This window comes from Staurois parvus, unplaced genomic scaffold (genome assembly GCF_062004578.1).
Source record: "Staurois parvus isolate SC_StPar_1 unplaced genomic scaffold, SC_StPar_1.0 ptg000303l, whole genome shotgun sequence".
Classification (NCBI taxonomy): domain Eukaryota; kingdom Metazoa; phylum Chordata; class Amphibia; order Anura; family Ranidae; genus Staurois; species Staurois parvus.
Window position 1 is genome coordinate 8,578,801 of NW_028318099.1, and position 27,622 is coordinate 8,606,422.

The following is a 27,622-nucleotide window of genomic DNA, read 5'->3' on the forward strand; positions in this document are numbered from 1 at the left end:
TAGGCGGGGAATTGTATTCTTCTCTTTGCTGTAAAATTCTTTTCTTTGACATCACCGATGGGCACCACTCGCTTTTCTTTATGACTGGGTTAAAATTGCCAGCTGTAGTACAGGAACCCAAGTACAAAACAAACGCCCAGTCTAGAGGCAGCAGAGCTCAGTGTTTGCATCAAGTGCCCGTACACTGAACTTCTGTTTTGTGCACAATGTCCTAATTCTATGTTGTAAGCCAACTGTGAAGAATTGAGAGCAGTTACCATCAATGAATGAAATAAACTATTTGTGGTTTTAAAGGCTTAAGGCTTTTCACCTTCATGCACTATGCATGAAGGTAAAAAAACCTTCTGTGTGCAGCAGAACTCCCCCACCCACCCCCTCTCGATCCAGTGATGTGCATGAGATCCTCAGCTCTGAGGACTATCCCTCCTCATTGGCTCCCGCTGCTTTCAATCACAGCCAGTAAGCCAAGGAGGAGAAAGGTGGGTGGCTGAGACAGCTCTGTGTGAGTGGACATGCAGAGCAGCGGCTTTGTATTGAGCCTGCTTGGGTGGTCCCACAGCAAGCTCCTTGCTCTGGGGGTACTAGAGGAGATGGAGGGGCCCCCGAGAAGAGGAGGATCAGGGCTGCTCTGTGCAAATCCATGGCACAGAGCAGGAAAGTAACATTTTTAATTTTTTTTTTATATCACGTTAAGAAACCTGAACCGTTCAGGTTTGTCACGAATGGAAGGGAAGGGATCTGAGGTCTACTGTTTTTAGCACTAGATGTTGAGGAGACCTTTACCAAAAGTTTAGCTACAATTTCAGGTCCACAAAAAATTTCATACAGGGCGCCAATGTTCTGCTGGACACGACAGACATCTGTTAAATGTACATTCTGTGCACACAAGACGACAATGCACTTAGACTGTCTTAGGGAACAATATATTCTTCATGCCTCTAGCTAAAACCCTGCACCCTCATCTTCTGAACAGACCCGTGCTGGAACAGTGCCTGGCACTAGTCATCTCTCTTAGGAGCAGAAAGTTGTAAATATGCCAACATTAATATTTGTTTATGCCAACCTGCTGTGTAGGTTTAGATGTTCATTAAAACCCGGGAAACTGTACAGAAAATGGTACCGGTTTTGGTAAAACAGGGGAATCCGGAATCTGTATATCCGGAATCAGGTCTTCTCCAAATACAGACACCGTTATTTCTGCAGTCTTAAATACCAGCAAATGATTTGCACCTATTCACAAACATCAATCCACAAAACAAAAAAAACACCCACAATATTTCTTCATGTAAAGCACTTCATTTATTCTTGTGGCAAATGAAAAAGCAGTATTTCAACACTAGTTGCACTTTAGGGGAAAATGCCTAATTGGAGTCTTAAAAGCTCTAAAATGGAAGCATTACACGTCAAGCACAGGAAATGCACAGTAATTGTCATACATTATAGAGGAAAAATACACAAACGCACAGGCACTTACCTTGCATAAAAATCTCCTGAACTTTGTGTTCTTTAACCCAGGCTTTCACCTCCTCGTGAAGCTGGGGGTTGTCCCTGAGAACTGGGTTCAGACTGTCTACTTCATCCTATAAATACAAGAAAATACACTATATTAGCATCAGGGTAGCATCCAAGACACAAATGCAAGTATAAATAGGAATGGCTAGGAATCCTGCCTCATGTGCAGTCATACAAGCACTGAATTCAGACAGTAGACACCATGTTGGCCTAGAAAAAAATGTATTTATTTTTAGTGGGGAGCTTGTGATGTCGTCTTCTGTATATAGCAGTGGCTAGACATGGCATGGAACTAGAATGGGCATGGAACCAGAACAAAGTTCTTTGAGGATAACAGAGGAGTCACAAACAAGGACAATGCAGGAACCAAACCGCAAAATCTAAGCAACCAAACTCATTCCTTTCTGGTTCCTGGTGTAGGATAGAAGATGAAATAATATAACTTGGCCTAAGTTCTTTCACACACAATTACAGGACCCACCGTCTATTAAAAAATTTATCAAAGTGCAGAGTCAATGCCAACTATTTCTTGTAAATGGTAAGAGATGGCCGCCAATTGGGCAACGCAGGACATATTGCACAGGTTAACTCAGCGCCACTACTTTTGCTATTGTGGATAGAGTAGGAATTTGATGCTAAATATTGTTTGTCCCCAAGAAGGTTTTTCTGTAATGTCTTAAACACCAAGTCCCCATTTGGATTCTACCCTTCTGTCTACCAACCATCATCACCAGGACAGAAAGTATGCCTAATCCGACAAATGGGACTAAGTGATAAAATCCCAACATAGGTTCTAAAACATCCTCACGCTACTAAAAATTGTGCTTTTGTTGTATGCTTTGTCCCCACTGAGAAGATTTTCTGACACCTATCCAGTCCAACAAGCTACAAATGTTCAAAAAGGTTCCGACACCTTCAAATTTAGCGAAAAGAAAAAAATATATATTTATGGGATGAAGCTAGCTTTCAGCTGGACATCAGACAGGACCTAAAATGAAACTTGCTGGTGAAAATAGCAGCAAAGGTCTTAGTAAGAGCATACATACATAGGTTAAAGATCTTACAATTCTTCTCTAGTCTTGAGGGATGGTGACTAATAATAACCAAGCCTCATACCTTTAGTAAAGGGACATTAAAAGGTTTTGTTTTTTTCTATAAAACATGTCACACTTACCTGCTCTGTGCAGTCGTTTTGCAAAGAGCAGCCCCTTTTCTCCTTCAGGTCCTCCGCCAGTACTCCTTGCCCCCCCCCCCCTCCTGCAGGCTCGCTCTAGAGCTGCTGCTCTCAAAAATGTAGCGCATCTCGGCCCCGCCCCCTCTTCATTGGTTCACTGATGGTGACTGACAGTAATGGGAGCCAATGGCTACTGCTGCTGTAACAGCCAATGAGGAGGGAAAGACCAGGGAGAGCAGAGGCTCTCATGCACATCGCTGGATCAAGATGGGGCTCAAGTTTTAAGGGGGGCTGCTGAACGAAGAAGGTTTTTTACCTTCATGCATAGAACAAATGAAGGTAAAAACCTTGAGCCTTTCCAAACACTTTAACTACCAGTAAAGAAAGTGGTGTTTCCGGTCTTTCATATATTATGTACCTGCCATTTCAGCTTGTAGAAGGCTTACTGAAAATGAAAGCTGGATGGTAACTTTTAAGGGTCACCATTCAGATCTTGCCACAGGCCCATGTGGCCGATGTTATGACTCATTTGCAAAAATATGTGATGCTTCTTCATAGTAAATCGTCGAACTTAGACCCTACGCCATTACAGAACAGTGAAGAATAATCATATTTACACACCGACACACAAAATCCTTCTGCATGGACTTCTATAGGGATTTTTCCCAGCAAATTAAAACATACAAACTGCTAATCTTCCATATTAACTATCAGGGATGTTGAAATCATGTCGCTCGGGACATTAGTTTTGTGGGTTGGGCAAGTATTTTTTTTTTTTCACCTGTCAGGTGGAAGCATTTGGGCAGCAGCGCTCAGAGATTCCCGGCTATGGAGGCCGGGAAAGAATGTAATCCGGTGCGATGTCCAAAAAAAATAAAAATAAAAAAAATAAAAAAAGCTCTGGCAGCAAAAGGGATAAAGGGTAAGCCCGACACACCACTTTCCTGACAAGCACCCAATTGGTGGCTCATTACACTGCAAGGTCTCTCCCCCCTGCTAGTCCGGGTACGTTACTGGAGACAGGCAGGGCGATGAGGAGATGAACAATGCAATGTTAAAAATATTAAACGTTTAAATCGCCACAAAGTCCCTTTTGTTTTAAAAAAGACCCAGACATTACTTAAAGCAGATTTAAATATGGTTTTGGTTGAAATTTATTTTTTTTTCAGGACAAGTAGGTTGTCAGAAGGGACAAGTAGGTTGTCAGAAGGGACAAGTAGGTTGTCAGAAGGGACAAGTAGGTTGTCAGAAGGGACAAGTAGGTTGTCAGAAGGGACAAGTAGGTTGTCAGAAGGGACAAGTAGGTTGTCAGAAGGGACAAGTAGGTTGTCAGAAGGGACAAGTAGGTTGTCAGAAGGGACAAGTAGGTTGTCAGAAGGGACAAGTAGGTTGTCAGAAGGGACAAGTAGGTTGTCAGAAGGGACAAGTAGGTTGTCAGAAGGGACAAGTAGGTTGTCAGAAGGGACAAGTAGGTTGTCAGAAGGGACAAGTAGGTTGTCAGAAGGGACAAGTAGGTTGTCAGAAGGGACAAGTAGGTTGTCAGAAGGGACAAGTAGGTTGTCAGAAGGGACAAGTAGGTTGTCAGAAGGGACAAGTAGGTTGTCAGAAGGGACAAGTAGGTTGTCAGAAGGGACAAGTAGGTTGTCAGAAGGGACAAGTAGATTGGGGCACCATTTTAGTACCTGGACAGATCGTGTTTTTTTTTGTTTGTTTTTTTAATTTCCACACCCCTGACTACATAAAATATGTTCATCAGTAAGCTCTAGCTCCTCAGGAATATGACAATACATACTTTAATTTGGTGCATTCATGTGAATGCATAATTTACAGTTCCAGAAGATACCACCTAAATGCAACATTTTGTTTTTAAAAACAAGCAGCAATCCATATAAAAAAAAAAAAATATCAACCCTATACACAAAACCAGCCTGCACAGGCCCCTCAAGCAAAGTTACCAATTGGCTTTTGTTATCAATCTGACTGCACAGCTTTCTGCAGAAATTTTTTGATATTCGGTTTCACGTAAAGGTTGCAGCAAAAAAGCCTTGTGGCCGGTTGTGTCCTGGTCAGGAAGATGGCATGCCAGTGACACGTCTGGTTAACAAAGGTGACATACTTGTCTGAATATGAGCTAGCCATAACACAAAGCTATAGGCCTATGCCAAGACAGTATTCATAATAAAATTATAACCAGGCTTATGCAAAAAGCATTCTAAAAGCATTTATAGATGGACAGAGGAAGTTATCGGGACAGACGGTATTGCAATTAAGACCACACAATGGGGAACAATATTTATAGATATAGCCTTTGACTTCCTATTCAGAAAATCATTTCGCTGCTGTCTATCTGCCTAAAAGGGTATAGAATGAAGGATGCAAACCAACCTAACATTGAATAATGAATGTTTAAATCTCTGTATAGGCGTGAGCATACGTATTTGTGGATGGTAATACTGCAGCTAAGCAGTGTTTCCGTCCCACGTCAACTTCATAGGTGTAATATTTGAGCATTTAATGGGTTTTAGACCAAGTCTCCTTCTACCTCTCCAGTGTATGGAGTGCAGTCAACCTTTAAAGTGGTAGTAAACTTGTTTCTGGTACTTTTACCTACAGGTACGTTTGTACTAAAGCTTTCCTGTAGGCAAAATTTATATTTTCTAAATATGTACGACTAAGGAAACATTCCAGTGAGCAGCAACCGGTGACATCACTGGTGCATGCGCTCTGAAGGAATGGCATACTCACGGCTTCCCTTCAGAGATCTGTGCCGTGGCTCTTGAGTGCACGTGCGGGAGTGACATTGCAGCTCAGCCAGTCAAACTCCTGTGAACCCGAAAGGAAGACTGGGTGAAGATGGTAGCAGTAACGCCATGCCGCTGGAGGGCTTGGTTTTAAGGTAAGTGATCATAATGGGTTTTTTTAACACTTTACTACTGCTTTAAGTAGAGTAGATTGTAAAATAACTGCATCTGTTGGTGTATGCCATCAAAGTACAACTAACCAGGAAAGAGAGAGACCAAAACATTTTTTTTTCCAACTATTGTTTCAGAAAAGGTAGTTCCATCATGCTGTATATGTATGCACACATACACGCACACTTTTTTATGCATATCCATTTACAGCTGCTGTGCCACCTGCCTTTTGATTCTGAGCACAGTCCTATCATAAAGGGACTCACTACAATGGGTGACTATTCCTTGAACAGGACTGCTTTGTCTAATAAGCCTGGCATTTCCAAGTGAGTAGAGTACTTGTAATGTTCCGCTGCCAGCTTAATTCATTCATTCAACACTTGAGAGACACTGCTTGTTTAGAAGGCTGCCTGGGGAAAGTGGGGAGCATGCGAATTGTAGGCGAGCATAATTAAATATTAAAAAGTGTGAAAACCACCTGCAACACATTTCAACAACACGATACACCATGCTAGAGTATCTTCCTGTCATATTCTGGAAACGGTTTGCTTTATATCACTGTAATGATGCACTTTAAAAGGAAGCTGTCGTGCTTTCATTTTAAGATATGAATGTGAAAAATGTAAATCAAGCAAAGGCTGGTTTCCATGAACAGTTTGCCTTTACATATATTGTATCATTACAGTTTGATTTATGCAACCTCTGCCTGATATCTCTTTCCAATCCTCTAACCTTACAGCAGGTCTACATTACTAACTGAACTACAATTTCTAATAATGTAAAACACCCACAATGCCCTACGTAGCCAGAGACCACTTGACCTAGGAAGCCTAAGCTATAAATAATGAAGTGCTCATGACAGGCAAGTGTATATAATAGACAAAATAATTGGTTTACGAATGCTGACAACATGCATAACAAATTGATGTAGAGTGCAAAACAGCAAACATGAGGACAAACTCAGGGTAAATATATAGCCTAGCCCCTAACATTTATTTGTGCAGTTCATTTTTTCTGTTGATAGTGTCATTGCCAGAAATATGTCTGAGTTGCAACATGCCAGCTGAAAAATTAAATTAGGCTTGCAGCAGGAGGGCCTGCTCTCCACGCTTAAAGCTGGTTCAAATGTCGGTCAATTCCGGCTCAATCAGTCAAAACTGGCCCTGTCAGCAAAAGTCGGTTTCGAAGTCAAAGCAGCTGACTGGAAAATTGCACCCCAACCCAAGACCAAGCCCCACCTCGCGGTCAACCACAAGGGGCAATGAGAAATAACAGATACCTCTGGGAATACATGCAGGTATCCTTCCTTCCATGTGATGGCACTGGAGCTTGTCATTTGGTCACTTAGGCACCCAGTGCTATGGTATCACATATGGGAAGAGAAGGTCCTCAGCCCTATGTAAGCTTCATACACAGGTTAATCTCAATGCTCCGGAAGGGAGTTTTGTAAAACGGATGAGAATGGCCACAATGTGAACCTGTCCTGCACTGCAATGCAGGGTTCAATCTCAGATAGCACCCCGCTGCTGACCGTTTGGTAAAGGATCTGCTGCATTGTAAAGTTTACATACATAAATATTATCCACTGTAACCAGAAGGCTTCTGCTCAGCAGCATGATAATGCACTCCTACCTTCACAGAAGCTTCTTCTGATGTCATTGCTATCGGTGAAAGCTCTGTCACATTGTCAACGTGGGCGTTTCTGACTTAAACAGATGCAGCTATTTGTAGAGCAGGCAGTGTGGGCAGCCGTGGAAAGTGGAGCAAAATCCACCCACGCCATGCACTCATCTCTATAGTACATATTTCCCCGCAATGCACTCAAAACTTTTCAGCGTCTTCTCATGTCACCACTAAAGCACTCTACAACAACACAATCAATCTGTATAGATGGTACAATCAGACAAGAAATATGGAAATAGAACATCTGACTCTAGAAAGAAGAACAGTGGAAGAGGATGGAGAAGTCTGACCAACTATAAAGAACTGTTGCCTTGGACCATAGTCCTCTATTAAATTATCTGACGAGAAGGCAGATGGGATCCCTCTGAAAGGACGTATGTCCACAAGCTTCAAGTTGCGGAGACCGTTGGCGGCCAAGTTGCGGAGACCGTTTTCTCTTCTTCCTATTAGCAAGTCATAAGATATCTATTTCTCCTACAATATTGTAAAACATGTGATAATCAGTTCTACTACTGACTCATCGAAAATCAGCTGCTCAATCTCCAACTCTGTTAGCCATGTGTGTGGATAAGATCTACTAAGTGGGTCACCAGGATCTCCCTTCGTCACAACTGTTCTTGAGCAGAACTACAGGGAGTCCCTGTTTCACATGCACTTTAATAGAAGTAGCTGTAGCATCAGTGGATCTGTGAAGACAGAATCATGAAAGCTGACATCCTCATCCTTGGAATCAATAAAAAAAATAGAGTTTCCACCAGAGCAGAGACACTTTACAATGATCTCCCTTGAAAACATTAGTACGTTAAGATAGTGATCTGAGAACTTGTGAGAACTCCGGATGACAGTGCATGCAATGCTAATCAGTCACTCACTATTCATTTACAGGGCCTGACCTTTTCCTTAGTTCATACTCAAGTCAAGATGAGATGATTAGAACACACATTGTTCTCTCTCCAGTGACTTTATCAGATGAATAAAAACAGCAAACGCATGTTAGTGAAAATGACTATATTCTATAGATAATGGTCAAAAGTGCAATGTTTGGAAAGTGGCCCCCAATTAGAACTTCATGGCTTCCCCAAATACTGAAGACATTACAGCATATCGCAATATTTCAAGCTTGAACAAGTCACACAACACAGCGGCACATAAACATGCACGCTCGGTTAGGCTCTGCATAATCTGTTTATGTCAACAGAGTAGGAGGGGCAAGACTTCTTACTTTGGGGGTAGAGCTAAGTTTTTTTGTCAACAGTGATAGATTGTCTGGCATGTGAATCTACCACAGGCTCTCATGTGTCACAATCATATATAAAAGAGGACATTGGACACCAGCATAATACAAACATGCTCCCCCATTGGGTGGGACTTTATAGATTTTTAAGTAAAGTAGTTTTGAGCCATTAAATTGTATTGTAGTTGCATAAATAACTGAGTCATTGTTATACATACCGTATTTTCCGGCGTATAAGACGACTTTTTAACCCCTGGAAATCTTCTACAAAGTCGGGGGTCGTCTTATACGCCGGGTGTTGTGCTGAAACCTTACCTGTACTTCCGAGCTGACGCTTCTGCGCATGTCTTCGGCAGCAGTAGACGATCGCTGATCACCATTCCTCGCAGAACTGCATGAGACGTCAGATGCAGCCGTTCAGTGCTCGATTGAGCTTGACTGAAACTGTGACATGTGCAGAAGCGTCTTCTTGCCGCTACCCGATGTGTATCCCTTCTCTGCATATCACAGTTTCAGTCAAGCTCAATCGAGCACTGAACGGCTGCATCCGACGTCTCATGCAGTTCTGTGAGGAATGGTGATCAGCGATCGTCTACTGCTGCCGAAGACATGTGCAGAAGCGTCAGCTAGGCAGTACCTTGCAGGAAATACGGTAATTAACATTAATTATTATATATTAATAACTGTGGCAGTTCTCAGATCATCTTGGAGACAGGGAGGGCTGGGCAGGCAGGGAGAGCTGACCCACCCAATCCAAGCAGGCTTTGTTTGCAGTGTGCACAGAAAATACTGGTACATCGCTTGCCGTGATTGGTTGGTAGAGGGGGGTAGTCTTATACGGCGAGTATAGCCCAAAGCCTATATTTTAACAGGAAAAGTAGGGGGGTCGTCTTATACGCCCAGTCGTCTTATACGCCGGAAAATACGGTACTTTATCACAAAATGGAATCTACACAAGGTATAGTACACATATGTCAATTAGTAAATCATTTTATACATGCAGAGATCACAAAGATATCCGATGCGTTTCAGAGAGAAATGGCTCCTTCCTCAGGGATTACTCTGCAAGCAGTATAGAGTGAGCTACAGTAGAATCAAGATATTAGAATACACAAAATGGCACCATAAAAAACCCCACAAAATTCAAAGAATATACATTGTACTCACAGAATAGTACAGAGATGGGAAAAATCTCATAAAAACAAGCAAAGAAACAAAAATTTCTGTCATTCCCAGCGAAACTCTCAACCTGTCACAGAAGAGTGGGGGAGAGAAATAGGAATTTCTCAGCCCGTGGACCCAAGTAGACATACATTGAGACCACCTATTAGGCACAAGAGGACACGAGACACAGGAGTACAAGCTGTCATGTCTGGACAGATCTGGAGGAGCGTGCAAGAGAAAGGTGTTTACCATTGTACTGAAATCACAGGAAAATATTGGACCTTTACAAAAAGGTAACATCCTCTAAATAGGAAACTACAGAGACCACAAAATGGACTGATGGTCATTCCTCTAGACCAGAAAGACCTGAAACCAGGGAAAACAAAGTGTAGCCAAAACACACCAGGAGTGTAGTAGGTTATCCTAGCTTCTCTGCAAATGACTCCATGTATTTCACCACAGCCAAGAGATCCACATCGAATGTCATGACTTCTGAAGGTAAGGACAACTCATTAAAGGTCAGCTGAAGGTCTGGCAATCATCAAATAACATACAACTGTTCTCAGTACTTCCTGTGCTTTAGAGTGCAGAACTTTGACTCCTCTCTCCTGATGAACTCGGCCAACCTTGTGCAAATAAATAATGCTTCCATGTGTTAACTATGCCTCCTCCAACTCACCGACTGCCAAATGCAAGTCAATTCACTATGACCCTTATATCTGTGCAGATTAATACATTATTTATTTCAGGTACTTATGGCTCTGGGAATTTACAGCCATTGCCAAGCTCTCCCTTACATGGTGGAGCCAGAGCTGCTGAATCTTGTGAATGGACTGTGGACCAGATTAAAAAGGGGTATGTATACAGAGTGTGCATGACAGGCAGGAGGAGGGAACAGTTTTAAGAATAGTTCGATTTAAATTTATTTCAGGTACTTGTATAGCGCCAATTTACACAGCGCTTTACATATATATTGTACATTCACATCAGTCCCTAACCCTCAAGGGGCGTACAATCTAAGCTCCCTAACTTACATTCATATACAAGGGCCAATTTAGACAGGATCCAATTAACCTACCAGCATGTCTTTGGAGTGTGGAAGGATACCCGGAGGAAACCCACGCAGGCACAGGGAGAACATAGAAAAAATATATCTGTAGTACAATCATGACAAGAACAGATTCCCAATGAGAACCAAGGATACTACAAGAGACTTGTAAGCAAGAAATCTTGACTGACAACCCATGGTATGGTCTTTATGGTTTCACAAACTGCTCAAAAAGTAATCTAAGTGAAATTCCAGTCATAACCTAACTCTAAACCTACTCCCAGCCCCCAAGTCTAATCGATCTAACCCTGCAAAGAAGAGATCGCTATACTTACCTATTCTGAAGCCACTCCGGTCTGTGCACCAGGCTGAGCTGTCAGCGGCAGCTTCTGTGTAGGCAGCCAACAACGGATGCCCCGTAGTAAGTCTATGGGTGACATCTTCTATTCATTTCCCAGCCGTTGTTGGCTCTCTCTCTGGAGACCAGACTGGAGCGGCTTCAGAATATTCAGTGATCTCTTTACTGGGTTAGATAAAATAGCTTTAGAATTGGGGTGGGAGTAGGTTTAGTGTTAAATGACTGGAATTCTACTTTAAATAAAAACCTATATAGATACCCATCTCATCAAACTTCAGATTAGTCCAGCAGGCATGGCTGGTTGTGACATGAAGCACTAACAATGGGGGGGGGGGGGTAGTTCCCAGAGTGGATAGGCACGGCGCCATGTAGTCGATATGCAGGAGTGAGCATAGTAGCATGACAAAGCCAATATGGCAATAGCAGACTGTGACTAGTGTTGTCACCCTATTATAGGGAGACCTGAAACTGGCAGCTTCAACAGGTATTTTCCACAGTTGCAGGAGCACATTTGCAAATCAAACAGCAGAACATCATTTGACATTGCCACAATGAGCTACTGGGAACATTCTGACATATGAATACACAGACACACAAGCATTTAGTGTTCATGAAGAGATTTTCCCTTTCATCGCCATCTCAAACAGTTCCATCTTCTTTTCCCCACCAAAGACACCATAAAAAACCTCAGCCTCAGTTGTTGGTACTGATATGGGAAGAGATAAACAATGAGATCATTTGTGTGAATATTTACAGACAAAATATACCAATAATATGCCAGGCATGTGATCCGTTCAGCAGATCCACGTGGTGAAACCCAAAGAAGCAAAAACGTTGAGGCAAAAGTACTAAAAAGATGAGAATTTTCATTTAAGATGAAGATAAACTTTAATGATTGTGTATTCAAAGTGAACACAGCTACAATTTATTGACTGAAGATGCTGAACAAATTTAGTAAGCCATTGACTTAGCCTGGGTTCACACTTGAGCAGGTTTGTGGCCCATGTTGCTGTGCCTGTGTTTCCCGCAATTAAAAAAAAAAAAGACTTTCAATGGAAGCTGCATTTTTGGAGTGCTTTTGAAAAACTGCACTACAGATGCAGCATGCAGGACTTTAACCGCTTTCCTGCCGCCCTATAGCAGAAACATTGCTACAGGGTGGCAGGGGTGCGCAAAATCACACACACACACACACACACACACACACACACACACACATAATTTTGCATTTCCGGGTAGGGGGCACGCAAGTAGCATGTATGCCCTACCCACACCGCCATTGGTTGGTTGTCTCACCCGGCGATCACCATGTATCATGAATGGGGGAAGAGACCTGTATGTAAACAATACAGATCTCTCTCGTCAGCTGCTGCACACTGCTTTGTATGGCTCAGCATTGCAGGGCCTTATAAAGCAGTGTGCTTATACAGTATAAAGCGCGCACACAGCAAACCCTTTGATCGCCCCAGATGTTAACCCCTTCCTGCCCAGTGACAGTAGTGTCAGTGCTTTTTATTAGCACTGATCACTGTATTGGTGTCACTGGGGATGTCAATGACACCAAGTCAGTTCCCCCCAATGTCAGAATGCTCACCATAGTCCCGCTACAAATCGCTGATCGCCGCCATTACAGTATTAAAAAAAAAATAAAAAAAATTCCAGTATATATACACCGCCATTTGTAGGTGCTATAACTTTCACATAAACCAATTCATTTACACGTATTGGGATTCAATTTTAGCAAAGACATTTAGCAGAATACATTTTGGCCTAAATTTAAGACGAAATTGGATTATTTTTTTTTTTTTTTTTTACTGGGCATGCTTAATAGCAAAAAGTCAGAAATGTTGATTTTTTTCTCTCAAAATTGGATTTTTTTTTTTTATAGCGCAAAAAATAAAAACCGCAGAGGCGATCAAATACCAAACGTAACCTCCATTTGTGGGAGAAAAGGACATAAAATTTCATTTGAACGCAGTGTTGCATGACCGCGGAATTGTCAGTTAAAGTAACGCAGCGCCATATTGCAAAAAATGGCCTGGTCAGGAAGGGGGGGGGGGTGTAAATCCTCTGGAGGGTAAGTGGTTAATGGGAAACTTTTTGTGCTCGTCACCCTGGAAAAGTGCAGAAAAAGCTCACCCAGTGTGAAGGCCGCCTATGTAGATAATGATTTCTCTTGCACGCATCAGTTCTGTATAACAGTTTTGCTAATGATCATTAAATTTAAAGTAAAAATTGTGGTTTCCCCACATCAGTGGTGATTGTAGAAGTGCCCCTTGAATTACTGATCAGTGTAGTGCCATTGCTCAAGGAACCCCCTAGCAATCTCAGGAGGAACCTCAGGATTTCATGGAACCCCGATTGAGAAAGGCTGATATATAAAGTAACACGTTTGGGTTAACTGTCTTTTCTACTTTACCTGAAACGGCACCACGTGTTGTCTGAACTCAGCTTTCTGTGACCTGAATTACTAGATGTTATTGGCGGCCATGAAGTTGTTTATTAATGTGTCACATGAAACCTGAACATAATGCTGCTGTGTAGCAGGTCAAAGGCGTACTTGCAATATGGTCTGGGTGTGTGCTCTGTTTGGGAGGGTGTACACAAATGGTGCTTTAATTCTAAAGCCTCAGGTAGTTTCCTTTTCTCTGACAGGAAGCATAGCCCATATTCAACCCACATAATAAAACAAGCCTATAACAAGCACACACACGTCACAATTGGCTGTGGCTTTCGTGGTTAGCAAAACCTGAGGGTGCCCTGCATTCTTCACATAGCACAGTGTTTGCTCTAAACAGGCTGAGCTGGCTCAATGAACAGAAAACAATAGCGGGAACTACATTACTGCACAAAACACATTCTGCGCCAAGTCCAGGGAATAGGAATGGCTAAAAGGAAAAACATTTGCTGAATACAAAAGTAATGCCCAACACTGGCTGTAAAAAAGTACAACTAAAAAGATCCCTCCACAGCAGATCACAAATCTGAGGGCCTCTTTAAAAATTCAAAGTAGACTGGTTATCTACTAAAGTGTCAGATATTTTGAAATCATGAACACATTAGAAGCAGATTTTGTATTGCTTACGTCACTAAAACCTCAAGATAAGCTTTAACACGTTCATGTAATTTCCAACGTTATTAGCAAGATTTCAAAATCTGCAGCTTTTCCTAAAATGCCTTTGATCCTGCCATGAAGATTCTTGTTCAGGCACCTCTTGTTATGGCGGGCCAGTGTGCTATTGCTGTCTGCAGGTTATGGCTTCTCCATTGTCACCAAAGCTCTCCCGATGGGAGGAAACAGCCAGCCATTTCAACACACATAGGCACAGCTCACTGTGCACTGTCCATAGATTGCTTTTCTCATTTGCAGTGTTAGGAAATATCTTCATAATCCATCCCTTGATCTACTCTCTCAAACCCACAGTTTCCTGTCAGCAATTTTTATTTCCTGCCTTGAAGACCTGGCACTTTTGCCAAGGTCACCTTCTTAGAAACCAGTCCCCCTCACTACCACCCATGTAGCTCTCATACCTGTGAGAGGACCCTCACCACCATTTTAACGTGCCCATGTCATGCAGGCATCAATGTGGAAACCCAAAAAAGGACCCTGCCAGATGTAAACCGAAGAGAGCTTGAGATCCAAACATCTAGTGACCACGGGGCTTTGGATAAATAAAAAGGGCATTTAGATTTTTTCTTTTAATGTCAGTGATCAGTTAGAGGGAGATAGGAGGACTTTCCTGTTTTAGCCCAGAGTTGGGTTTTAAATGCCAGTTTTTGATCAAAAAAATGTTTTAGGAAACTAAAAGCCATTCCGGAAGGGTTTACATCTATTTTAAAGAAAAATTGCGAGAACAAAATATGGGAGCTGCCACTGCAGGCTGGGTTTTTAAAAGAATAGTTTAGCAAATTTTTTTTTTTATTATTATTATTATACTTACCTAGGTGGATGCAGCATCGATCTGATGCTGCATCTGTCCCCCACCGGTTCTAGGGGCAAGAACTGAGCGATCAGACACCCACTGATTGCTCAGTTCCTGGGTCTGCTCTGAGCAGAAAGCCGGAACTGTCAGTCTCTGGCTCTCTTCTCTGGCCCTCCCAGGGCTCACTGGAGTGCTGAACTATAGAGGGGCGGGAGCGGCTAGCTCAGGCTCTCAGCAGATTGTGGAGTGGCTGAGCCACCTGAAGGTACAGGGATCTGGGTGGATCCCAACTTTAAAGTCAGGATCGTTCCCCAGCCTGGACCAGCTGAGTGATGTCTAAAGTCTACAGTCGGCTTAAAACAGGTCACAGGAGAGTCCAAAGTCTGGGGCTGGTTTCCTGATCTGGGCCTCTCTATATTGCAAGTCACTGACCTGAACATCAACATGTGACCATGACATAAAATGATAAAACAGGATTATAGCCCCTTATTTCTCTTCTCAGGGGTTCCTTTTAAAATGTCTGAATCATTTATGCAGTTACTGGAATGGCACTGAAGTAATACTTATTGGCCCCTAAACAGCTGCATGTAAATGGTATGAAAAGACATGAGAACAGGGTTACCCCTCTTCAGCGTGTTATCAGTGGGGGGGGGGGGGGGGGGCACTGCTCCTATGACAACAGGAAACTTCCCATGTCTACTGTATATAAGGTGGGCTGTCAGTTATGTCAATGTAGTGGAAGGGGTGGGCAAAGACAACACTGTTCAGAGTGCCATGTTCTGACTCGCGGACTATACTATTTCTTTGCAGTAGCTGAAAAGCTAAGTCAGTAAAGATAACAGGTTTTATTCAGCAATTTAACAGGATTTTGTGCTACAAATGGCTTTGACATTAAACTGGAGTTCTACTTTAAGCACGGAGCGTCTGTATACCAATAAGAGTCACAATGGAAAATACCATCCCCATCCATTAGACAGAATACCCTGCAGTAAACAAACACCTGCTGCAGCTAAGACCTCGGGCACCTTGCACAACCATTCAGCCTTCTTCAGTCTGATAAAGTACTTTGATCTATGGCCTTTGTATTGTCACCCACATAGTTACAATGTGAACTTACAACACAGTAATCGTTTATGGCTTCGGCAGGTTATTTTGACTGCTAGCAATACAGAAAATAAAAGGCAATAAAACAAGGAGAAATTAATCTAACATTCCACTGAGCACAGAGACCATGAAATTTCAGCTAGAATGATTCTAGCAACTGTAAAGGATTGCTGCAGTAGCTAATCGGCTATATACACAGAGAAGGCTTTGTGAATATCAACACAACAGCAGGTGTACTGTAAGACTTCCCAACAAACTGATGGGCTCAAACAGCTGTGAAGGCTTCACTGAACCTGTTACCCGCTCAACTGTCAAAGAGTATTTTTAACGTATGTTCAACTATGAGACAAGCCAACCTAATATGTAACATATGTTGTCTTAATAGTGATGATAGACGACCAAAGCCGGTATCAAAAGTAACACCTCCCACAAAAAGGACTTAGAACACATAAAAATTACAGGCAAGATTTCAAAGTCAGGAGTAGGGGGTAAGATAGTTTGGCCAAAAATGACAAGAATATGAGTTTGTGTGACTTTCAGCTGAATTCCACCAACTCTGACCATTGGCCAGAATTTCAGAGACTCCCCAAGGAGTATCTGCTCAGCTGGAAGAGGCCTAATGTGCCAACAACAGTAATCCTATGGTAATGTAACAATTTGAATTGAATGAGAGGAGTAAACCTGAAGCACTTGTAAGCTGGATGGGTCTTCTTACATTTTTATGTTGTGGGGTTTTTTGTTTTTTTTATACAGGCGATTCTGGAGGACCTCAAAAAAGGTGCATAGTGTAGATCAGGGAGTCTCCAAACTCACTAAACAAAGGACTAGTTTACCATCTTTCAAACTTTAGGAGGGACAGGCTTTGGCCAGAGGGGAGTAAGCAGCGCTCCATCGCTGGTGTCGGCCAGAGGGGAGTAAGCAGCGCTCCATCGCTGGTGTCGGCCAGAGGGGAGTAAGCAGCGCTCCATCGCTGGTGTCGGCCAGAGGGGAGTAAGCAGCGCTCCATCGCTGGTGTCGGCCAGAGGGGAGTAAGCAGCGCTCCATCGCTGGTGTCGGCCAGAGGGGAGTAAGCAGCGCTCCATCGCTGGCGTCGGCCAGAGGGGAGTAAGCAGCGCTCCATCGCTGGCGTCGGCCAGAGGGGAGTAAGCAGCGCTCCATCGCTGGCGTCGGCCAGAGGGGAGTAAGCAGCGCTCCATCGCTGGCGTCGGCCAGAGGGGAGTAAGCAGCGCTCCATCGCTGGCGTCGGCCAGAGGGGAGTAAGCAGCGCTCCATCGCTGGCGTCAGCGAGAGGGGAGTAAGCAGCGCTCCATCGCTGGCGTCAGCGAGAGGGGAGTAAGCAGCGCTCCATCGCTGGCGTCAGCGAGAGGGGAGTAAGCAGCGCTCCATCGCTGGCGTCAGCGAGAGGGGAGTAAGCAGCGCTCCATCGCTGGCGTCAGCGAGAGGGGAGGAGCAGCGCTCCATCGCTGGCGTCAGCGAGAGGGGAGGAGCAGCGCTCCATCGCTGGCGTCAGCGAGAGGGGAGGAGCAGCGCTCCATCGCTGGCGTCAGCGAGAGGGGAGGAGCAGCGCTCCATCGCTGGCGTCAGCGAGAGGGGAGGAGCAGCGCTCCATCGCTGGTGTCAGCGAGAGGGGAGGAGCAGCGCTCCATCGCTGGTGTCAGCGAGAGGGGAGGAGCAGCGCTCCATCGCTGGTGTCAGCGAGAGGGGAGCAGTAGTGCTCCATTGTTGGTGAGAGTGGGAGGCGAGAAGTAGTGCTCCATCACTGTTGCCAGTGGGAGGAGAGAAGTAGTGCTCCATCACTAGTGTCTGTGGGAGGAGAAAAGTAGTGCTCCATCACTGGTGTCAGTGGGAGGATTAGTGCCTCTGTGTCAGCAACAGTGGGGGAAATAATGGCCCAAGGGCTGAATACAAACAAGCAAGGGGCCACAATCAGCCCCTGGACTGCAGTTTGGAGACCACTGGTGTAGATGCTCAAGTGACACAGCCCAGGTCCAGTGTCATTATCTTTCCTTCTCATACTATCAGGAGCCTGGCTGCCTCTTTCAGGTTCATGCAGCTGGCCACCGATGACACATCAGCCCACCAATGGCTATGGGTCTCTGTTCATGCAGCCTTCTGAGATATGGCAAAGATGGACCGTCATTCACTGAAATAGGCTCCACAGAATAAATTCCACTTACTTGATGCCTTTTCCTGCTCAAAACTCTTTAGTGCCTCTACTACCTTACATTTAATAACAAACATACACAAAAATAAGGTTTTGTGATACATTCGCACAAGCTAAAAAATATTACAATTTAGCTGAGCTTTTTTACATACATAAATACTTACATACTTAAAACCATTTTTAAAGAGGTTTCCCTTTAAAGATATCCTTTTCAAAGTACGCAGCATTCAAAGAACGCCATGGTAGGGTAATAGAATTCAATGCAAACAACTGCAAAATTAATCGCAAAGACCTTCAGTCTATAGAATACCAAAGCAGACATCAGTAATATTTTCAGAGCAATGATGCATCAACTGACTTCAAAACAAAAACAGAAAAAAAAATGTCCTGGCGTAACAGCTATTTTTTGGCTACACTGACACTTACAAGTCATACAGACAGCTACTGCCATGTGCCGTGCTGCTAAAACATATTTCATTCAACTAACCTGAATAGCAAAAAGCTGGCTAATGTGCTCCAAATATGACACAAGGAGACCTGCATATTGAGAATGAAAAGCAGCCTTTTATTAATGACCTCTCCTGAAAATGTAGCTGCAGGCTCGTCATGCTGATCCATTGGTTTCCAAAAATTCTAAAATACGGAGCTGCATTAAGTGTTCAGATTAGAAATTCTGACTTTACGCTCTAATCTGCATGCTTGTTCCGGGTCAATGCCCCTCCTAATATTTTGGAGTCAGTCAAAGGCAGTGCCCATATTTCACAGTATTGGCTGAACTCCGGGTTACACAACTGTGTCTACATATAGGAGACACGTGTATTCTTAACTGGAACTCAGGGCGACTTGTGTCTTTCTTCCAGATCTGCATAGTAATGCAGTGTGAAACTTTGCCTTTGTTCAGGACCATGCTGCTGTAACAGACCAATCACTGCCATTCTCCCTCCTTGTGCAGGGTGACTGGTCTTGTCTCCGCCCCCTCTTGTAGCTTTCTGCGGGAAGCCTGTAGTGGGTGGGCCTGCAGGGTCCCTCCCAAAGGTCCACTCGCCACACAGGCTATGTACAGAACACAGTGATGATGTATCACCGCTTTTATTAGGTAATATTTGGGTTACCAAAAGCACAAGGTGCACACAAAGTGGTTTTATATCCTCTGACTATTGAGAAATATATACATAAGAAAGTCTGAGCCCGGAGTTCACGTTAAAAATAGAGTACAATGTATGCCAAAGTGACCACCAGAAATCAGCCATTAGGTCCTCCTCTGCACATCGTCATGTAGCTCCCATCTGTCTGCGAAAGGCATTACTATCAGCAGAGTTAGTCGCTATGATTATGAGTCTTCATACACACGGGGTGTTTTCATAACACTGGTAACATTAGTAGCTGTGTAACGCAACGTTAAAACATGTTTTTCAGGTTTTTTTAGCGTTTAGCAGCGGTTTCCCATGTTTGTGTTTTTAGGTAAAAAAAAAAAAAAGTCCAAAAACGCCGGTTTGCGGTGTTTTACCGCACTTTTCAGTATTTTTACAGCCAAAAAAACTCCTCTAGAAACCCACTAGTCCTGGGTTTTTTTCCCCGCAGCCAAAAAACATTGCATACAGTCTATGTGCATGGACATGTAAGCTCCAAGGAGCAGGGCCCTCCTATCCCTCTTGTATTTAACTGTATTGCTGCTGTTATATAGTAAAGTGCTGAGCAAACTGTTGGCGCAATATAAATCCTGTATAACAACAACATGATGGGGGGGGGGGGTTTAATAAATGTAGAAAAAAAAAATGTCAAAAACAGCCGCTGTAAAAACATCCAGTGTGCGTGAGGACTGACCATGGTTTTCATTTGAGGCTAAATTTGCAGACCCTCCTAGAACATAATACATTCTGCACAAATACTCTAGAGAGCACATATATAAAAGATGAGGACATACTAGATGGAAAGTCATAAATGCGCATACTGCAAAACATTTTGCTTAGATCACCAACAGATAATGCTTTTTTTTTTTTTCTTCAGGCGTCAAAAGCCTGCCACATTTTGGGGTTGCGTCTTGTTGCGTGACAAGTCACAGAAGGCTTTTATGTGTTACAGTACAGCTTTATTTTTATTTTTTGACAAAGGATGCCAGTAGATTAACCAGACCGCTCATTAAGCAACTGGCACACAAGCAGTGGCATGCAATTATGTCAGTCATTATCTGTTGCAGCTGTCAACAGCTCCAAAATCCAGTTTCATCTTCCAGTAAAAACAAGCTTGCACAAGCAGTTTTGCATAATAAAAAAAAAAGCTGGTTCTACTATATCATCATCTATACTATATCTTTTTTTTTTTTTTTTTTATCAATTTCTGCAGTTGGCCAGTCAATGATAAGCACAATTCTTCCTACATTACTCAAACAGCAGATCCATTACTTCAGCAGGAAATGTAGCAGTATTATCACTGCACTAACAGCATGGGCTGCCAGGAACGATTGAGGGATCAAAATCTGTGCAGGTTAAATGAAAATTTGGAATGCTTCCATACCCAGGTCATAAGCAGCTGCAGAATTTCAGCACCGACTTTACATTTTATTGGATGACCGTATTTCATCTATTGACACTTAGGATGTCATTCTAGATGAACAGTCAGATTGCAAAATCAGATTTTACACATAGGTGACGCTACAGGTCAACTCTGACATGTTTCCCTTTGTGCAATTCTGTACTAGAAATGGAAACAAAATAGTCCACCTCTGGGTGAATGTATTTCCAGTTGAAAAGAACAATCTATAGGTATCTCTCAATATGGCTGTGGTGCTTGTCCATTTTCCAGTCAGCCTTTGCAATATTAAATGGTGCAATGCAAGATGTGCTGCCCGTAATTCTATAAAATGATCTATTATGAGCAAAATTAAAGTGGTCGTAATGGCATCATTTTTATTTTATTGAAAACAAAAACATGTAATACTTACCTGTTCTTTGCAATGGTTTTGTACACAGCAGGCCCAAACCTCTTCTCTGCTGGCACTCCTGGCTCCTCCGCCACCACAGAAAGCCACTTCCTATCATGGCACACCTGCGTACTTGCTCCTGAGCTGACTGTTTCTATAAAGACACACAGAGCACAGCTCAGCCCCGCCCCCTCCTCACTAGATGTGATTGCCAGCCAATGGCTTGCACTGCTGTTTTTGCGTGAGAGGGAGAGGGAGAGGGAGAGGGAGAGGGAGAGGGAGAGGGAGAGGGAGAGGGAGAGGGAGAGGGAGAGGGAGGGAGAGAGAGGGAGGGGAGAGAGAGGGGGGGAGAGAGAGGGAGGGAGAGAGAGAGAGGGAGAGAGAGAGAGAGAGAGAGAGAGGGAGAGAGAGGGAGAGAGAGGGAGAGAGAGGGAGAGAGAGGGAGAGAGAGGGAGAGAGAGGGAGAGAGAGGGAGAGAGAGGGAGAGAGAGGGAGAGAGAGGGAGAGAGAGGGAGAGAGAGGGAGAGAGAGGGAGAGAGAGGGAGAGAGAGGGAGAGAGAGGGAGAGAGAGGGAGAGAGAGAGAGAGAGAGGGAGAGAGGGGGAGAGAGAGGGAGAGAGGGGGAGAGAGGGGGAGAGAGGGGGGGAGAGGGAGGGAGAGGGAGGGAGAGAGAGGGAGAGAGAGAGGGAGAGAGAGGGAGAGAGAGGGAGAGAGAGGGAGAGAGAGGGAGAGAGAGGGAGAGAGAGGGGGAGAGAGAGGGAGAGAGAGGGAGAGAGAGGGAGAGAGAGGGAGAGAGAGGGAGAGAGAGGGAGAGAGAGGGAGAGAGAGGGAGAGAGAGGGAGAGAGAGGGAGAGAGAGGGAGAGAGAGGGAGAGAGAGGGAGAGAGAGGGAGAGAGAGGGAGAGAGAGGGAGAGAGAGGGAGAGAGAGGGAGAGAGAGGGAGAGAGAGGGAGAGAGAGGGAGAGAGAGGGAGAGAGAGGGAGAGAGAGGGAGAGAGAGGGAGAGAGAGGGAGAGAGAGGGAGAGAGAGGGAGAGAGAGGGAGAGAGAGACTCTGCTGTTATGCACATCATTGGTTCGTGATTGGGTTCAGGTAAGTATAAAGGGGACTGGGGGAACTGCATGCAAAAGGCTTGTTTATCTTCATGGACAGAATGCATGAAGGGGAAAAAGAGAAAAAAAGTTCTGCCTTTACATCCATTATAAAACTCTGGAAATGCAGAAAATCTGTATGTATCTACAGTATCACAGAGCTTCCATGGTACAAAGGACAACAGAGGTGTGAAATGCTATAGCCGGCAGCAGTGATCATTGTATTCTGATGGTGGGGGAAACCTCTAGCTGTCAGAATACAATAGCGCAGAAGGAGGGATTCCCCCAACACTGACTATGTTGATGGGGGAATCAAGCTATTTTTGTGGTTGAAGTAAAGAAAATTGCACGATGTATAGCAGTCTTAGCATGAACTGTGTATCAAACAACTTGCATTTTTTTTTTTTAATGGCGTATTTGTTTTCACCTTTTCTATCCTTTGTTGCATCTCAGTGCTGCTTATCTCCCACATGCAATAGTTGCATCCCATTTTTCAGGGTGGGTTTCCTGATGACAAGAGTGAACCATATCTGCATAATGTGTTAAAAAGGGTCACTTGTAGTCTAGGCAAGATTGCCAGCAATTATTTTAACGATTGCTACAAATTTTAAAATAGATTTTGCAGTTTGAAAAATGACCTATGAAATTACAATATGTTAAATTATAAAATATTTTATAGACTGGGTTTAAATATCTTTCAAAACTAGACCACTATGCTGTGCATCTTTAAAGTACAGCTGTACACTAAGAAAATACCAGAGTAGGAACACCGATTATTCACACAAGAGTTAGGAAATTTGGTGTCTTGCACTTTAATGTTAGAAAAAAAACTTAAAGTGGAACTTCACTCTCTTATTCAACAGGGACTATTTCTAATCCTTACGCTGCTAGCATTAGTAAATAGATAGGAAAGTACATCATTTATTTTAACCTTTTTTTTTTTTGCATTCCTTTATTTACTTTCTGTTTCCATGCCTAGGCAAATTATGTCAAACATCCCAGGAGTCTTCAAGAGGGGAGGGAGGGTTCTCAGCTCATCTAATGCCTGAGCCAAGGACAGATGGATTCCAGGAAGTAAATACTACATGAATCATCTGCCCTTACTCAAGACAGCCATTGCCAGAAATGCCAGGAGGCGTTTTTCAAAATGATTTCTCAGTAAAATAAAGCATATAGACATTGATGAAAGGGGGAGTTTGTGTTGAATATTAAAAATTAAATTATATAGCATTTTTGGTTTGCGGTACTCAGATGCAGTGCAGTTCCCCTTTAATAAACTGGATCTCTCTGCAGTCAGCCCTCCCTCCCCATACTGCTTGTTCTAGGAACCGAGCGGTGAGAGGGGTACATAAATAAATGAATACCAACCAGTGTTTTATGAAACATGACTAGGGCTTGGGTGGAATTACTTGAAGTTCCCAGCAGATGCCTGGCCTGGAATCAGAATTCCGAGCACAAACTTGGAACACTGCAAATGTAGCTACTACACAGATCTATTCCAAATAATTACAACTGCTGGGGGAAGTTCTCACAAAGAACTGCAGGAGAGTGAAAACAGGCCCCTTGGACGCTCGGAAATATTTCTCTTTTTTAATGATATATTCACACAGGGCTGCTCAAAAATAACATTCCGGTAGACACCACAATTTTGCTGCTTTTTCCCCATCATAAACACATATTACATGGTATGATTAAACCAAGTCTAAGCTACAGAAAACCACAATGGTTTTACCTGCCAAGCTAATCGTACAAACAGAAAACAGAATGCAGCAATTAGAAAACCTACATGATCCAAAATCTAATTTATCTGCTAATTAATCTTTTGCATTGGCAGACACACTGTACCTCTTATTTAGGAGTACCCCCTAGTGTAGCTCTCCTAAACTCAAGTATCCCTTGACACAAATGTTTCATTCCAAAACCCCTTATTTGTGTTTTTCAAACAATCTAGAATTTTTTCAATACAAATAGGAGTGAATCCCCCAATGTGAAAACGTGACAGAGGAAAACAATGGGAAACATGGCATAGGGTCCACCAATTCATAAAGGTCTATGGGAAGAAATACCCCACTTATAGCAGATAAAATGCAGGTCTGAAGGTGGTCACCTGCAGGTCAAATGCACCTGACAAATTATGAATGACCCCAAAAGTGTCTCCAACTGAGGTCATCGCCAAGCCAAAAGCCCATCCACAGCCCCCCAACGATGCCCACAGACAAGGGCTTCTAACCAGACTTTTAAAAAAGTGAATTCATATATGAGCATTGGATAATCCCAGCATAGAGATCAACTGAAGTTTTTATTTTCTATGTTACACAGTCAGGCTACATAAAAATATAGCTTTTTTTTTAACCTTTTGTGTACTAAGCTGCTTTGTGGTGGCAGCATGCTAGAGAGCCAGACCACTGTTCTCACAAAGTCCACAGGTAGTCCAGTTCCCCAAAGTCAGACACGCCCCTCCCCAGTACACCAATCAACAGTGCACAGAGATCATGAACATTACGGATTGGTGTATTGAGGGGGTGGGTGTGTCAGGAGGCTGTGCTCTGAGTGATTTACATGTTTGAGGGGTTATTATGACATTTTATAGAAGTAGCGAAGAGTTCCGCATAGTACACATTATGAGAAAATCAAACAAAAGATTGCCTGCTGTTCTTTGGATGCTAGTGTCATGTCGTATCAAGGCGGATTACAAGCGGTATGAAAACGATCGTACAACAGAATACAACTTCCTGCGTATGTAGCAACGTTTCACCATACAATACAAAGTTATGTTATGTGTGATGCCTCTTCTAGCCATGCCTAGACATACACGTTTTGCTCATGCATGATCTTGTACACTCAGATTGTTTCGTATGAACACCATACTAATTACACAGTAACGGTTCGATCTGTAATTGTACGAGAAACTTGTGTACTAACAATCAGCTTAAAATATATTTTTTTCCCCCACAATGTTCTTATCATGTGTGCGGACCGTTAGGATTGCCCGACAAGGCCAGTGACTTCAAGACTGGTGCATGGCCGCATCATAAGAATTTGGATCAGGTGTTGACAATTCTCTTCAGGAACTTTTAAAAATCTTCAGGTGTCTCAGGAGTGTATCATAAAAGACATTACTCTATGTGTATATCACATCTCAGGAGTGTATAATAAAAGACATTACTCTATGTGTATATCACATCTCAGGAGTGTATCATAAAAGACATTACTCTATGTGTATATCATATCTCAGGAGTGTATAATAAAAGACATTACTCTATGTGTATATCACATGCATGTGTTTGCTCACTGCACCTAGTACACAGGGAAAGAATCAGTATTTGTGACGACTGCAGCCAGTGTGTACAGACAGTGAGCACTAATGATGCAACCCCTTAGATTTTTTTTTTTTTCTTCATTGTGTACATAGCCTAGATTGTACTACAATACTGATGGGAAATCTTACATCACTGCAGCCTTTGGTGATTATTGTAAATTATATAAGGAATACTACTCTTTGTGCTGACAAAAAGCCAATACAAGTACATAGCCATTGTTGTACAATTTCTTAACTTCTCTTTTTAAAGACAGAAGTCAAGATTTAGAAAGCAAAGCTGAATCGCTATTAACAGCCAAATGACGTTCCACCCACACACTTCCAGGGACGGTCACACAAGACGCTCTCATTGAGACATGAGACATCCACCCCCCTCTAGCCTTTATCAACATTATGTGGCAGCACCTGTTAGTCTCAGATTTCATTCCACATGCCATCAGCCAGCCTGTGCCAGGCGGGTGGTATACAATGACGGCACATACCACAGGAGAAAGTACAGTACGACTGGCTTAAAGAGCCAGATCTGGATAGGCAGATGAGGAAAGTAGGGTGGGGATTGTTAAAGGGTGATGCAATTAAACATCTTGCTATCTGTTCCCAACAGACTTGCTGTGCTAAGTGAGAATGAATGTGTATATTATTGCTGTCAATACAGTCAGCAGAATTTCATCAACTACATCCACCAACAAGAGAATGGCTGCATGGGATCAGGACAATTGTGTGGAATGTATTGGGTGTTTGCTACAAGGGAGAAAATTTGTTTTGATCAGCTTAAAGAGACAACTCCCATTTTCTTTAAACCTTGCATTCATTTAGATGCAAAAAAGAAAACAAAAAAAAGCATGCCCTTAAAGTCTGCATAAATGAGTGGCACTAACCACCTGCCCTTAAAGCCAGCCACAGATTGAGCAAGGGAAGTCAGTGTTAATGTGAGATACCCCTCCCGTGGAGTCATTGTGTTCTGCCGGCAAGGGCGAGGAAAGCCATCCCTGCCAGAAAAACCACAGTGATTACAGATGGCGGCTATAATAGCCGCTAGCAATAATTGTATGTAAAATCCGACAGGCTAGTTGTACCCTAGTTGATAGATCGATCAGCTTGGGTACTTTCAGGCTGCACATAAATGGTCCGATTCTTGGCCAGTTCCTGCTGAACCAGCTGAGATTCAAACAGTCTATCGCTGGCTTAATAGACAAGGTATCCACATCAAGTGGGCTCCAACCTCACCAGTAATTAATTGTATACAAATCACAGGAATTTGATATTTCAACTTGATATAATTAAAATCTTTTATTAATAAAAATTACCAAAATTGCTAACAGACCGTGCCATGTTCTAAGGTTCCATTTTTGGATATAGTCAGCACGGCTATTTGAATTTTATAGAGAAAAAGGAAAAAATACATTTTTAAAAAACTGCAATTTTAACCTAACCTATGGGCCTGAAAATGAGGCATACCTAACGCTGGTATCCCAACATGGCACCTCCAACTGGAAGAGATTCTTTTCCCCTTCACCTCTTCATAATTTTGAATTTTACCCCGTGTGAAAGATGATTGCCCCAACCTTCTTAATAAAAAAAAATTCAACAGGCAGACAGATTATACACAACTTGCATGATCCGGTGGCCTGATTCTTAATGTCTGTAAGCAGCTTTAGAATTTCTTTGAAGCTCTAGAGCTCCAGAGGTGAAATGTGTTCATCATGTGCAGCAAAACATGCAGGTGCAGCATGTAGGCAGAAAATCCATGGGAACGCGGCCCTGTGCATGCCAATATTCATGATTCAAAGACTTATCTGCCAGCCACACACAGAATTACTTCCAGTAAACTCAACTGGCCCACACAACGTCAAGAAAAAAATGGTCACTAATGAGGGAAATTGCAATATGATGAAGTGATCACTAGAAGGACAGATAATTATCTGTACAAGACTCCAACATTGAGCTATGAATATATGCTGCTGTATGTACTTCAAATGAAACGGCTAAACAACTTGGCAGTAAAAACAGCAGACAGAT

General features: G+C 43.1%; 1 protein-coding gene across 2 annotated transcripts in view; it reads right to left on the reverse strand.

Moving 5' to 3' along the window:
* Positions 1-27,622, reverse strand: part of JMJD1C (jumonji domain containing 1C) — a 362,032-nt gene that overhangs the window by 75,727 nt on the left and 258,683 nt on the right. For both annotated transcript variants that reach the window (XM_089683212.1, XM_089683213.1), the window contains one exon: positions 1,475-1,580. In XM_089683212.1, coding sequence (XP_089539338.1) covers positions 1,475-1,580 — 106 coding nt within the window. The remainder of the gene's footprint in view (positions 1-1,474; positions 1,581-27,622) is intronic.